Here is a 13,625-nt window from a genome sequence, read left to right on the forward strand (position 1 = left end):
TCCTGTAGATAAATGTTGTTATGAAATTCAAATAATTGTGAGTGAGAATGAATTTTGTAAGTTTCACCACAAAGGTGAAACAATCCTCCTTCTCTGTTTGCTTTCCCTCCCAGTACCTTTTCTTTCTACCAAGGTTAGGTTTCTGGAAAGTTATACTTATTCCTTTTATTTTTGGTTCTCATTAGCTTGTCTTCTTTGCCCTATATGAATGGGTTTCTCACTCAGGGTTTTTCATATCTTACTTCACACTTTTCTTTCCCTTTATTGACAGTGTGTTGCGGCCTCCTCTCTGGTATGAGAAACTCCTCAAATGCCTATTTAAGGGTTAGGTCCTAGGTTGTGTTTTTAGTTGTGCAGCTATGGCCTTTCTAATCTGTACAGAGACCAGTAGGGTGCAGTCGCGGCATTCTCCTCTGTGTGGGTTCTCCCGTGGCTATCAAGATGCACTTTCTAGTTAAAACATTTCCCACATTTTGAACATGAAAAAAGCTTCTCCTCTGTGTGACTTTTCTGATGTTTCTTAAGAGATGATTCCCATGTAAAATATTTCCCACACTCTGAACATGAAAAAGTTTCACCCCTGTGTGACTTTTCTGATGTGTATTAAGAGTTGATTTCCGTGTAAAATAATGTGAGTCACAACACTGCTGGAACAGCACCAACACGGGACCCGAGTATGAGTTTTTTTATTTTATCAAGGCCAAACATGAAAAAAGGGTTGTCCTAGTAGTGAACAACCCCTTTAAGAAGATCCAATTTTCGGTTAAAACGTTTTCAACATTCTGAACATGAAAAAGGCTTCTCCTCTGTGTGATTTCTTTGAAGTTTATTAAGAATTGATTTCCAAGTAAAACATTTCCCACATTAAGAACAGGAAAAAAGCTTCTCACCTGTGTGACTGCTCAGTCTGGTGCTTAACAAAATTTGATTTCTGTATGAAATATTTCCTACATTCTGAACAATAACGGACGGACGGGCTTCAGCACATAACATTGATTCAGGTAATGCCATTCATTAGCTTTTATCCCTTTGTCCACGTGACATAGTGATTGCGCTTCATACTTTTTGACAGCTGTTTCTGTTCCCTATGGGCACCTTTCTACACTATTAACAATATTGGTTGTAGTTTTAAGTTCTCCATAAGGTGGCAGCATGGTCATTACACAGCACCATACAAATTAATAGTGACAATTGCTTCACAGACATAGGTATTTTTCAATGCTATTATTAGATTCATTTTTACTTTTACATGTCATGAGATAGCAATATAGTCACATTTGTGAATAATATATTGTAAACTAGTGATTCATGATTTTTGGTGACATTGGGATATAAAAAGTTTACACATATACTGTTTAGATTGCATATTTATTAGCCCGTCCATATTTGTGAAGCACTGTGATTAGTTTTATCATGTTTTAAATAATGATTTTTTTCCAATAAAATTTGATTATATGGTTCAAATACTCGTTTAAAGACTTTTCTTAAGGGGCTTACGTCCCGTCTGAGAAGAGGAAATGTATTCTGAACAATAAGAATATAATTTAAGAAAATAAAAAAGGCTTTTACCCTGTGTGACTTCTCTGGTGACTAAGAAGAGATGATTTATCTACAAAACATTTCCCACATTCTGAACATGAAAAAGACTTCTCCCCTGTGTGACGTCTCTGATGTTTCTTAAGAGATGATTTCCGTGTAAAATATATCCCACATTCTGAACATGAAAAAGGCTTCTCCCCTGTGTGAGTTCTCTGATGTATATTAAGATGTGATTTCTGTACAAAACTTTTCCCACAATCTGAACATGAAAAAGGCTTCTCCCCTGTGTGGGTTCTCTGGTGCTTAACAAAATCTGATTTCTGGCGAAAACATTTCCCACATTCTGAACATGAAAAAGGCTTCTCCCCTGTGTGGATTCTCTGGTGCTTAACAAAATCTGATTTCTGGTTAAAACATTTCCCACATTCTGAACATGAAAAAGGCTTCTCCCCTGTGTGAGTTCTTTGATGTGTAAAAAGAGTTGATTTATCTAGAAAACATTTTCCACATTCTGAACATGAAAAAGGCATCTTCCCTGTGTGAGTTATCTGATGTCTGATAAGCTTTGATTTCTCTATAAAACATTTTCCACATTCTGAACATGAAAATGGCTTCTCTCCTGTGTGAGTTCTCTGATGTGTATTAAGAGTTGATTTCTTTGCAAAACATTTCCCACATTCTGAACATGAAAAAGGCTTCTCCCCTGTGTGAGTTCTCTGATGTGTGATGAGATGTGTTTTCTCTGTAAAAGATTTCTCACATTCTGAACATGAAAATGGCTTCTCGCTTCTGTGGATTCTCTGGTGGCTATCAAGATTTGTTTTCCATTTAAAACATTTCCCACATTCTGAACATGAAAAAGGCTTTTCCCCTGTGTGGACTCTCTGGTGATTGAGAAGAGATATATTCTTCACAAAACATTTCCCACATTCTGAACATGAAAATGGCTTCTCCCCTGTGTGAACTCTCTGGTGACTAACAAGATCTGATTTCTGGTTAAAACAACTCCCACACGAAAATCTATTATCTGCTGTGTGAATTTTTTGATGTTTAAGAAAAGACGTTTCAAGCGGAAAATGATTTCCATATTCTGAATGTGAAAATGGCTTTTTTGCTTTAGAAGCAATTCGTTTTTTAATGCTTATTTTGTGACTTTGATTTTCCTTAGTAGTCGGTAATGAATCAGAAGACAGGACCTGTTTCAAAGGATCAGATGACAGATCTTTGCTGTGAAGGGATGATGGTATATCTGGAATAATGGCATTCACTTCAATTGTATCCTGTGGGATCTCAAAATTATTTGATTTGAAAATTGAAGACGTCAGCTGTTCCTCTGATCTCCTGGTACAGTCATCTGCCAAGAAGAAAGCAAATTATTATTTTTTTTAATAAAGTATCCTTGAATTTTATATTTTTGAACATTTCTACTTAAACTGTCAGTAAAAATGGCAAGTTATGCAAAAAAATTGAATTATTCACCAAGACACTGATAGTTCACAGTCTAATAGAAAACCTCATAGCATGAAGCAGTAGACCGTGGTGTTCAACTGATTGTTCATTCTGCCTCCCAAATATGGAATAAAAAGCCACAAAAGAATATTATGCAGTCAAAAATAATACCAATAAAAACTTCTACTCATCTCACAAAAAACAAGTCCCCACTCAGGTCCATCATATGTCAATGGAAAAACAGAGGTTTCCACATTATTAGTGGCTCAAAGGCTTTTGAAAAGCAACATGGCTTCCATAAACCAATCCAGCAATATCCACTCCCCCAAAGTCAGATCTCCCCCTCACTTCTGAGCCTTGCAGTGCCCCCAAGCCACATTTAGCCTCCATGTATTTGACATTACTATAGTGAGAAGAACCCACTTAATTGATGTTGTGTGTCTCCTTTAGCACAATATGGGCACTATGTGTTGGGTAATGAAATAATATATTTGCAATTTTCAATCTACAACATCCAGTGTGTGTTAATTTCAGGAAAGTGCTGTGGAGTCAAAATACTCACTACTCCTATAGATTATTTCACTGAGAATTATAATTTCCAAAATTGAGTCACTTTATGGGGATTTCTACTGCTCTGGTTTTCTGCCATTTTGTTATATTAGGGCTTCTGTAATTGTGTCCCATCTCCTCCGGGATCTGCTCCTGTGACGTCACTAGGAGCCGCCTTATTCATCCTGCAGGTGGCGCTGGTGATGGAGGAGACGTCAGAACCAGAAGTTCTGGGTGGTGCAGGCTCTGTCCAGCCAGTAAGATTAGGGTGCCTGGGACCAGTAGTACCATCCAGTCTAGCAGTATGGGTGTGTGTGCTGTCCAGCTGGAGTAATCTGCTCCCTGCTTCAGCCAACTGGAAAGCACCACACCCTACTAAAGCTGGAAGCATATTGCCGGAAGCTGCCAGATACAGCCTTGTTCTCCTCTGGTTCAGTCCTCTGTGCTCAGCTAACGGCTTGTGTATTTGTTTCTGTTGTGACCTCGGCCCGTTTACTGACTACTGGTGTCTTCTGATTTTGTATTTTCTCGGCCCTGCTGGTTCTGACCCGGCTACCTGACTATTCTTCTTGCCGTCTCACTCCACAGAACTGCAGGTAAGGCCACAGCCCCACTATCAGTATTTGTTCAGGATTCGGTCAGTATTTTCTCTCCGGAGTGGGAGCCAAAACCAGGTGAGGAACAATCAGAGAAAAGGTATAATAGAAACAAGTCACCAATTCTGCATTTATCACCCACTCCTGGTTTTGGCTACCATTCCTGAGAAAATACTGACCAAATACTGATAGTGGGGCCGTGGCCTTACACCGTGGCCCAAGCCTTGAGGTCTCTGTGTAAGTCCAGATATATGTGTAGGGGTTAACTCCTTTACCCCCCCAAAGCCTGTTTTCACCTTCATGACCAGTCCAAATTTTACAATTCTGACAAGTATCACTTTATGAGGTAATAACTGTGGAACTGACAAATAAAAACTGGAAAATGCCACTGCTCCTTCACACGCGGCAAGTTCAGCCGCAGGCAAGCCACCGGCCGGGGCTCCCTGCGTGCTCATGCCGCCAGCTCCACATCCAAGTAATCAGCACTGACAGCTTCAAGCATCGGACATCAAAACGCCGACGCAACGAGTTATTGCGGACCTTCTCACATAGGTCCCGCTGCTCGTCTCTCGTGGACTGTCATTCAGGAATGTTAATGGACAGTAATTAACTTCTAACTTGCATACAAGCATCGGGCAATAAAACGCTGACACAGTGAGTTATTGCGGACCTTCTTACATAGGTCCCGCTGCTCGTCTCTCGTGGACTGTCAGTCAGGAATGTTAATGGACGGTAAGTAACTTCTAACTTGCATACAAGCTCTAAACACATGGTGTGTATGGTGTATATGCAAAATCGTGCAGGTCCATGTAAACCTCATTGGTTGTATATATATATATATATATATATATATATATATATTTTTTTATCGGTTTATATGCAAATTTTTCTTCATTTGTGCGGTCATTGGATTGATTATATATGATATAGCATAACCAGTGAGGTATTGTTTTTTGATATACAGATTGCTATTATATGGCTATTAAACTGCATTGATGTCATTTATACAGTCTAGATTGACCAATAAGGATCAGACTGCAGGATCCTCCACAACATATACAGTACAGACCAAAAGTTTGGACACACCTTCTCATTTAAAGATTTTTCTGTATTTTCATGATTATGAAAATTGTACATTCACACTGAAGGCATCAAAACTATGAATTAACACATGTGGAATTATATACTTAAAAAAAAAGTGTGAAACAACTGAAAATATGTCTTATATTCTAGGTTCTTCAAAGTAGCCACCTTTTGCTTTGATGACTGCTTTGCACACTCTTGGCATTCTCTTGATGAGCTTCAAGAGGTAGTCACCGGAAATGGTCTTCCAACAATCTTGGAGGAGTTCCCAGAGCTGCTTAGCACTTGTTGGCCCTTTTGCCTTCACTCTGCGGTCCAGCTCACACCAAACCATTCAGGTCTGGTGACTGTGGAGGCCAGGTCATCTGGCGTAGCACCCCATCACTCTCCTTCTTGGTCAAATAGCCCTTACACAGCCTGGAGGTGTGTTTGGGGTCATTGTCCTGTTGAAAAATAAATGATGGTCCAACTAAACGCAAACCGGATGGAATAGCATGTTGCTGCAAGATGCTGTGGTAGCCATGCTGGTTCAGTATGCCTTCAATTTTGAATAAATTCCCAACAGTGTCACCAGCAAAGCACCCCCACACCATCACACCTCCTCCTCCATGCTTCACGGTGGGAACCAGGCATGTAGAGTCCATCCGTTCACCTTTTCTGCGTCGCACAAAGACACGGTGGTTGGAACTAAAGATCTCAAATTTGGACTCATCAGACCAAAGCACAGATTTCCACTGGTCTAATGTCCATTCCTTGTGTTCTTTAGCCCAAACAAGTCTCTTCTGCTTGTTGCCTGTCCTTAGCAGTGGTTTCCTAGCAGCTATTTTACCATGAAGGCCTGCTGCACAAAGTCTCCTCTTAACAGTTGTTGTAGAGATGTGTCTGCTGCTAGAACTCTGTGTGGCATTGACCTGGTCTCTAATCTGAGCTGCTGTTGACCTGCGATTTCTGAGGCTGGTGACTCAGATAAACTTATCCTCAGAAGCAGAGGTGACTCTTGGTCTTCCTTTCCTGGGGTGGTCCTCATGTGAGCCAGTTTCTTTGTAGCGCTTGATGATTTTTGCAACTGCACTTGGGGACACATTCAAAGTTTTCCCAATTTTTCGCACTGACTGACCTTCATTTCTTAAAGTAATGATGGCCACTCGTTTTTCTTTACTTAGAATTTGTATTATGGCAAGAAAAAAGCAGCTAACAGTCTATTCAGTAGGACTATCAGCTGTGTATCCACCTGACTTCTGCACAACACAACTGATGGTCCCAACCCCATTTATAAGGCAAGAAATCCCACTTATTAAACCTGACAGGGCACACCTGTGAAGTGAAAACCATTTCCGGTGACTACCTATTGAAGCTCATCAAGAGAATGCCAAGAGCGTGCAAAGCAGTCATCAAAGCAAAAGGTGGCTACTTTGAAGAACCTAGAATATAAGACATATTTTCAGTTGTTTCACACTTTTTTGTTAAGTATATAATTCCACATGTGTTAATTCATAGTTTTGATGCCTTCAGTGTGAATGTACAATTTTCATAGTCATGAAAATACAGAAAAATCTTTAAATGAGGTGTGTCCAAACTTTTGGTTTGTACAAACTTTTGGTCTGTACTGTATACAGTGCCTACAAGTAGTATTCAACCCCCTGCAGATTTAGCTGGTTGACACATGCAGAATTAACTTGGCATTGTGACATTTGTACTGTAGATCAGCCTGGAAGTGGGAAATGCACTGCAGCAACTTTTTTTTTTTTTTTTTTTAAACGTTAAAAGTTAATTCAGAGTGTCATTTATTATTCAACCCCTCAAACCACAAGAATTCTGTTTGGTCCCCCTAAAGTATTAAGAAGTAGTTCAGGCACCAAGAATAATGAGCTTCACATGTGTGGATTAAAGATATCTTTTGCCAGCCTTTTCTGACTATTTAAGACCCTCCCCAAACTTGTGAACAGCACTCAGACATGGTCAACATGGGAAAGACAAAGGAGCATTCCAAGGCCATCAGAGACAAGATCGTGGAGGGTCACAAGGCAGGCAAGGGGTACAAAACCCTTTCCAAGGAGTTGGGCCTACCTGTCTCCACTGTTGGGAGCATCAGCCGTAAGTGGAAGGCTTATGAAACTACTGTTAGCCTTCCACGGCCTGGACAGCCTTTGAAAGTGTTCTCCCGTGCCGAGGCCAGGCTTGTCCGAAGAGTCAAGGCTAACCCAAGGACAACAAGGAAGGAGCTCCGGGAAGATCTCATGGCAGTGGGGACAATGGTTTCAGTCAATACCATAAGTAACGTACTCCACCGCAATGGTCTCCGTTCCAGACGAGCCCGTAAGGTACCTTTACTTTCAAAACGTCATGTCAAGGCTCGTCTACAGTTTGCTCATGATCACTTGGAGGACTCTGAGACAGACTGGTTCAAGGTTCTATGGTCTGATGAGACCAAGATCGAGATCTTTGGTGTCAACCACACACGTGACGTTTGGAGACTGGATGGCACTGCATACGACCCCAAGAATACCATCCCTACAGTCAAGCATGGTGGTGGCAGCATCATGCTGTGGGGCTGTTTCTCTGCCAAGGGGCCTGGCCATCTGGTCCGCATCCATGGGAAGATGGATAGCACGGCCTACCTGGAGATTTTGGCCAAGAACCTCCGCTCCTCCATCAAGGATCTTAAGATGGGTCGTAATTTCATCTTCCAACAAGACAACGACCCAAAGCACACAGCCAAGAAAACCAAGGCCTGGTTCAAGAGGGAAAAAGTCAAGGTGTTGGAGTGGCCTAGTCAGTCTCCTGACCTTAACCCAATTGAAAACTTGTGGAAGGAGCTCAAGAATAAAGTCCACATGAGACACCCAAAGAACCTAGATAACTTGGAGAAGATCTGCTTGGAGGAGTGGGCCAAGATAACTCCACAGACCTGTGCCGGCCTGATCAGGTCTTATAAAAGATGATTATTAGCTGTAATTGCAAACAAGGGTTATTCCACAAAATATTAAACATAGGGGTTGTATAATAATTGACCCACACTTTTATGTTTAAAATTTAATAAAATTCAACTGAGCAATATAACTTTTTGGTTTGTAAGATTTATGCTTCTGTTCATAAATCCTACTCTCGTTTGCAGTTTGAAGGCTCTAACTTATTTGCATCTTATCAAACCAGCTAAATCTGCAGGGGGTTGAATACTACTTGTAGGCACTGTATGTCGGTCCACTGGTGGAGGACTGCAGTGACTTTGTGAAACTTTCTCCCATCTCCCTGCTGCATCTCTGGATCTCAGACACAGTGATCTTGGGGTTTTTCTTTACCTCTCTCACCAAGGTTCTTCTCCCACGATTGCTCAGTTTGGCTGGACGGCCAGGTCTAGGAAGGCTTCTGGTGGTCCCAAACTTCTTCCATTTAAGGATTATGGAGGACATTGTGCTCTTAAGAACCTTGAGTAATGCAGAAATTCTTTCGTAACCTTGGCCAGATCTGTGCCTGCCTTGCCACGCTTCAGTATAAACAACCAAAGGTTTAGCTTTGCTTAACATGAACATCACAGCTCCAGAGCTCGTGCCTCCAGGCCCTCTCCACACTAAATGCTCTGAAAGGCCGGGAGCCCACTAGCATAAGGTATCTGATCCGATATGCTAATGACATTCAGCTCATGCTTGCTGCGAGCGGGAGTCGAATGTCAGTGCTCTGATCCTCTAGCACAGAGAGGATCGCAGCACAGCTGCGGAGGGAATGGAGAAATCAATTTCTCCAACTCCTCTGTTGCTGGTGTCGGAGGGAATCAACTGCGCTCGGGTGATATCCGAGTGCAGTGCGATGTTTCACACGCACCCAAAGTCTTATATATGTGTGTGTGATCTGAATCCAGCATGCTGCGATTTTTTTTCAGCGCGATCGTAATCTAATCGGTGCTGGAAAAAAAAACGCCACTGAGCCCACCACCGATTTTTGCAATCCGATCGGATGGCAGAGGGGGCTCTGTCCCTCTGCCTGTCTTCTAAATGCTGCGATGGATGTCAATCACAGTAATTCGGGGGTTAAAGTGCTGGGAGCGGTGCCCTGAGTGTTGGGTGTCAGCTATCAGATCAGCTGACAGCCAGTGGCGATTGTGTGTGCATAGCTCCTGGGCACACAAAATCGCCTGGACGTATACATAAGTCAAGGTCATGAAGGTGTTAAAGGGTGATGAGCAAGACAATCCCTGGGATTTGGAAAACGGAATAGATAGAGCCAAGCCTGTTTGTGGTGGCCATTTTTTGAGCTGCCAGGTGACCACGAACAGTGACCCCAATACATTGTGTCTGCAAACTATTCCAGCAAGATCTGCATTCAAATAGCTAAATGGCACTCCTTCCCTTCTTAACCTGCCATGTGCCAGACAGTAGGGTACAACCGTATATAGGGGATTGTCAGATTCAAGAGAAGTTGGAAAATAATTTGTAAGGTCCATTTGTTTCCTATTATCCTTTGTGAAGAATTCCAAAGTTATCACCACATAAAGTGACACATGTCAGATTTGAAAAATGGGGCCTAATTAGGAAAACAAAACTGGCTGCAGGAAGGGGTTAAATCAGAGTATTTTGGACACTAACTACTATAGTCAAAACTGTGAGTATAGACAACAACACATCTACTGAAATGATCAAACTCAACAGTCTTCATCAGTAATAAATAAGTAACTAGTGGTGAAACCTCTCTGGGGTAATTGGAGTATGGGGCTCAATGGCTCTTGGCAATCTAAAATTTCTATTTATTTTTCAAGTGATTTTCTCACTTGTCAGCACGTTCTACGTACGCTGTCATTTGGCTTTGTAGTTTACAGATCTGGGCAGGTAATGGTCAGCGTCTTCTAATCCCAGGGGGTCAGTGGACCTCCCAGGTTGCAAGTTCTCTAGAAAAGGGCTTTCACTGCCCTAAGCCAAACCTGGACAAAGTGCGGCCCGCACATCCGGCCCTCTGGCTGCTCGAGTCCAGCCCACGGACTGAAATGGCCGAGGGGCTGGAAAACAGTGGCCTACGGGACGCACCACGCCCTCCCCCACCGCCTGCTCGCCGGCCGTCTGCTGTCTCCAAACTCTCCATCCGCGCCGACTACATTGGTGGAGGAGGGGCCTTTGGCCCCTTCCTCCACAAATCAGTATGTGAAGCAGCGGAGAGGGCAACAGAGGCAGAGCGTCGGGTGAAGCGAGGTGAGCATGGGCTCTCATGCCGAGCATGGGGCAGGCCATTGGGCTCTCATGCCGAGCATGGGGAAGGCCATGGGGCTCTCATGCTGAGCATGGGGCAGGACATGGGGCTCTCATGCCGAGCATGGGGCAGGCCATGGGGCTCTCATGCCGAGCATGGGGCTCATGCTGCATATGGGCAGGCTGTGTGGAGCTCATGCTGTATATGGGGAGGCTGTGTGGGGCTCATGCTGAATATGGGCTGTGTGGGGGCTCATGCTGTATATGGGGAGGCTGTGTGGGGGCTCATGCTGTATATGGGGAGGCTGTGAGGGGGCTCATGCTGTATATGGGGAGGCTGTGAGGGGGCTCATGCTGTATATGGGGAGGCTGTGTGGGGGCTCATGTTGTATATGGGGAGGCTGTGTGGGGGCTCATGCTGTATATGGGGAGGCTGTGTGGGGGCTCATGCTGTATATGGGGAGGCTGTGTGGGGGCTCATGCTGTATATGGGGAGGCTGTGTGGGGCTCATGCCGTATATGGGGAGGTTGGGTGGGGGCTCATGCTGTATATGGGGAAGCTGTGCGGGGGCTCATGTTGTATATGGGGAGGCTGTGTTGAACTCATGCTGTGTATGGGGAGGCTGGGTGGGGGCTCATGCTGTATATGGGGAAGCTGTGTTGAACTCATGCTGTATATGGGGAGGCTGTGTGGGGCTCATACTGCATATGAGCAGGCTGTGTGGGGCTCATACTGCATATGAGCAGGCTGTGTGGGGCTCATGCTGTATATGGGGTGGCTGTGTGGGGCACATACTGCATATGAGCAGGCTGTGTGGGGCTCATGCTTTATTTGAGGAGGCTGTGTGGGGGCTCATGCTGTATATGGGGAGGCTGTGTGGGGGCTCATGCTGTATATGGGGAGGCTGTGTGGGGGCTCATGCTGTATATGGGGAGGCTGTGTGGGGGCTCATACGATATATAGAAGGGGCTGTATTCAGGTTTAAGTGGTATATAGTTAGAGGTCAGCATGCTTAATTCAGCTCCATATTAATGTAATTAATTGATGCAATTAATTATTAATTATATTAATATTATCATTAATATATTGATATTAATATTGAGCAGAATTAATTTCAGCCAATTGGTTCGGCCCTTCACAACAGTCACGATCTCTAATGTGGCCCCTCGGGAAAATGAATTGCCCACCCTTGCCCTAATTCATTTGAACAGTTTTTGGGTGGAGGAGAATGTTATGCTCCAGCGGCAAAATGGTGATCACACGATTGTGATACGTCCAGACTACACCACCGATAAAGCAGCCACAGCCGCTGACTGAGAAGAATCTGTGACTTCTCTGCATTTATTGGTTACTACTCACCTGGGTAGTCATATGTAGGAATCTCCTCTTTACACCGCTCATCACCCCTCACATATGTCTCTGTAGTATTAATATGGGTCAGATCTTCACCCTGAAACAAATATTGTAAAAGTCACAGACAGATGGAGAAGTCACATCTATGATCGGCTCTAATCCTGTCATCTCCACCGTTCTCATTACACAAGTATAAAACATATAATACTGGTGGATAAAACAAGACTGAACACAAGACCTTCACAGCCGTCTACACATCATAGGGGAGATCTCATGACACCTTCTCTCCATCTACATGATGATCCTGAGGAATATTGGGATCTTCTTGTTTACAGTCCTGTGGAAGAAGAGGACGGGGACATCTCTCTGGTGTTGTCCTGTAACTGGATAGATCTGGAGGAAACACATACAGGGACTGAATTCATTCTTTACATACAGATAATTATAGGCCGTGTGTATTTAGTCCTGTCTATTACCTGGTGATATGAGGGGCTGAGGAACCGCCATCATGACGTCCTTGTACAGATCTTTGTGTCCTTCTAAATACTCCCACTCCTCCATGGAAAAATAGACAGCGACATCCTGACACCTTATAGGAACCTGACACATACAATGATACTGTCATCCCCCTGATCCCTTCATAGCGTTACTGTATAATGTCCCAGCATTCCCAGCAGTGTCACTTCTCCAGTCAGCAGCTCAATCATCTTGTAGGTGAGTTCTAGGATCTTCTGGTCATTGATGTCTTCATGTATCAGGGGGTGAGGTGGAGGTCCCGTGATTGGGCTCAGGGGTCTTCCCCATCCCTCAGACACAGGGTCCTGACAGCGCTCACTAGAGGTCTTCTTCACTATTCTGTAATCCTGGTTATAGAGAGACACATTAATAAATCTCACTACAGACATTTCCAGAGTCCTCACCTCTCCAGTTCTGTCCATCTGTTATTCCCATAGATAAGAATGATGTAATGTGACGTCATCAGAATCTCTCACCTCTCCAGTAAGCCGGAAGAGGATCTCTAGGGTGAGGTGTAATATCCTCTCCGTCATCTTGTCTCTATCCATATCCATCCTTGATGAGTAAATCAGGAAATTCTCTTATATAGATCTTCACTGAGAGGATCTGATATTGTAGAGACCTGAATGAGAAGATGATGAGCCGATGTAACATCATAAAAATCCTGTGTAATAATACAATTACTGGAGATAATAAGGGAAACATATGAGGAGATTTATTATTTTACAGTATTTAGTTTTCTTCTTTACATCTACTAATAAAACCTATATATTTTAGGCCACAGACAACAAGCAGTTTCTTCCTTGGAGTTTGCATCTGAATACGTTTCTCATAGACTCATCTTCCATAAAGCTAAATGAAAAATAATTACTTCATGATGAGGACGACATCTTCATCTTCTACTATGTCTCTAGAGACATATTTAGCCAGAGTCGGTCACTGACTACATCTCCACCGGTCGTCTATATGTTTCCCGTCTTCACTGGACTGTAATTTTCTATCACGTTAGATCTCATGTTTGATTCACACTCAGAAGTTTGAGGCTTTTATAAAAGTTTGTTTGAAAAAGCATGGAGACAAGAGATATTTAATGCCAAATTCTCCATATGTATTTTTCTTTCTCTGGATATGATGGGATATTTTTTAACATTTTCATGCAGGTTTCCCTACATTGCATGAAAAACACCCCAAAAAAATAAAATTGGGGATGGAGGTACTGGGGGAACATTATACTGTGTGTGGGAACCAAGAAAGGGGCACTGTACTATGGGAGCAATACATGATTCCTGCACAAAAAATCACCTCACAATTTGTCTATCTTCAGGGTAAATCACTATCTAACCATTTGATTAGAGCTGATACTAT

The 13,625-nt window shown here is 43.1% G+C and overlaps 2 protein-coding genes across 2 annotated transcripts; both read right to left on the reverse strand.

Moving 5' to 3' along the window:
• LOC141176170 (uncharacterized) lies at positions 1–11,912 on the reverse strand. The gene is made up of 3 exons (XM_073660166.1): positions 11,886–11,912; positions 11,751–11,841; positions 1–2,893 (listed from the first exon to the last, which is right to left on the reverse strand). The coding sequence occupies exons 1-3, from the start codon at positions 11,910–11,912 to the stop codon at positions 1,566–1,568; spliced, it is 1,446 nt and encodes a 481-aa protein (XP_073516267.1). The 3' UTR covers positions 1–1,565.
• A 470-nt stretch (positions 11,913–12,382) lies between these two features.
• Positions 12,383–12,878, reverse strand: LOC141176171 (oocyte zinc finger protein XlCOF29-like). Its single transcript, XM_073660167.1, has 2 exons — positions 12,737–12,878; positions 12,383–12,607 (listed from the first exon to the last, which is right to left on the reverse strand). The coding sequence occupies exons 1-2, from the start codon at positions 12,812–12,814 to the stop codon at positions 12,383–12,385; spliced, it is 303 nt and encodes a 100-aa protein (XP_073516268.1). The 5' UTR covers positions 12,815–12,878.
• Between the last annotated feature and the right edge of the window lie 747 nt (positions 12,879–13,625).

This window comes from Phyllobates terribilis, unplaced genomic scaffold (assembly GCF_046119375.1).
Source record: "Phyllobates terribilis strain yellow unplaced genomic scaffold, ASM4611937v1 Scaffold_17__1_contigs__length_24005725, whole genome shotgun sequence".
NCBI lineage: Eukaryota > Metazoa > Chordata > Amphibia > Anura > Dendrobatidae > Phyllobates > Phyllobates terribilis.

Excerpts from the sequence above, each read along its gene's own strand:
- LOC141176170 (XM_073660166.1), bottom strand. The coding sequence starts at position 11,912 with ATGACAGGATTAGAGCCGATCATAGAT. Across the intron at positions 11,842-11,885 it reads GATTAGAGCCGATCATAGAT|GGTGAAGATCTGACCCATAT; the intron begins GTGACTTCTCCA and ends TATTTGTTTCAG. Across the intron at positions 2,894-11,750 it reads TCCTACATATGACTACCCAG|ATGACTGTACCAGGAGATCA; the intron begins GTGAGTAGTAAC and ends TCTTCTTGGCAG.
- LOC141176171 (XM_073660167.1), bottom strand. The coding sequence starts at position 12,814 with ATGGATATGGATAGAGACAAGATGACGGAGAGGATATTACACCTCACC. Across the intron at positions 12,608-12,736 it reads TCTTCCGGCTTACTGGAGAG|GATTACAGAATAGTGAAGAA; the intron begins GTGAGAGATTCT and ends CTCTATAACCAG.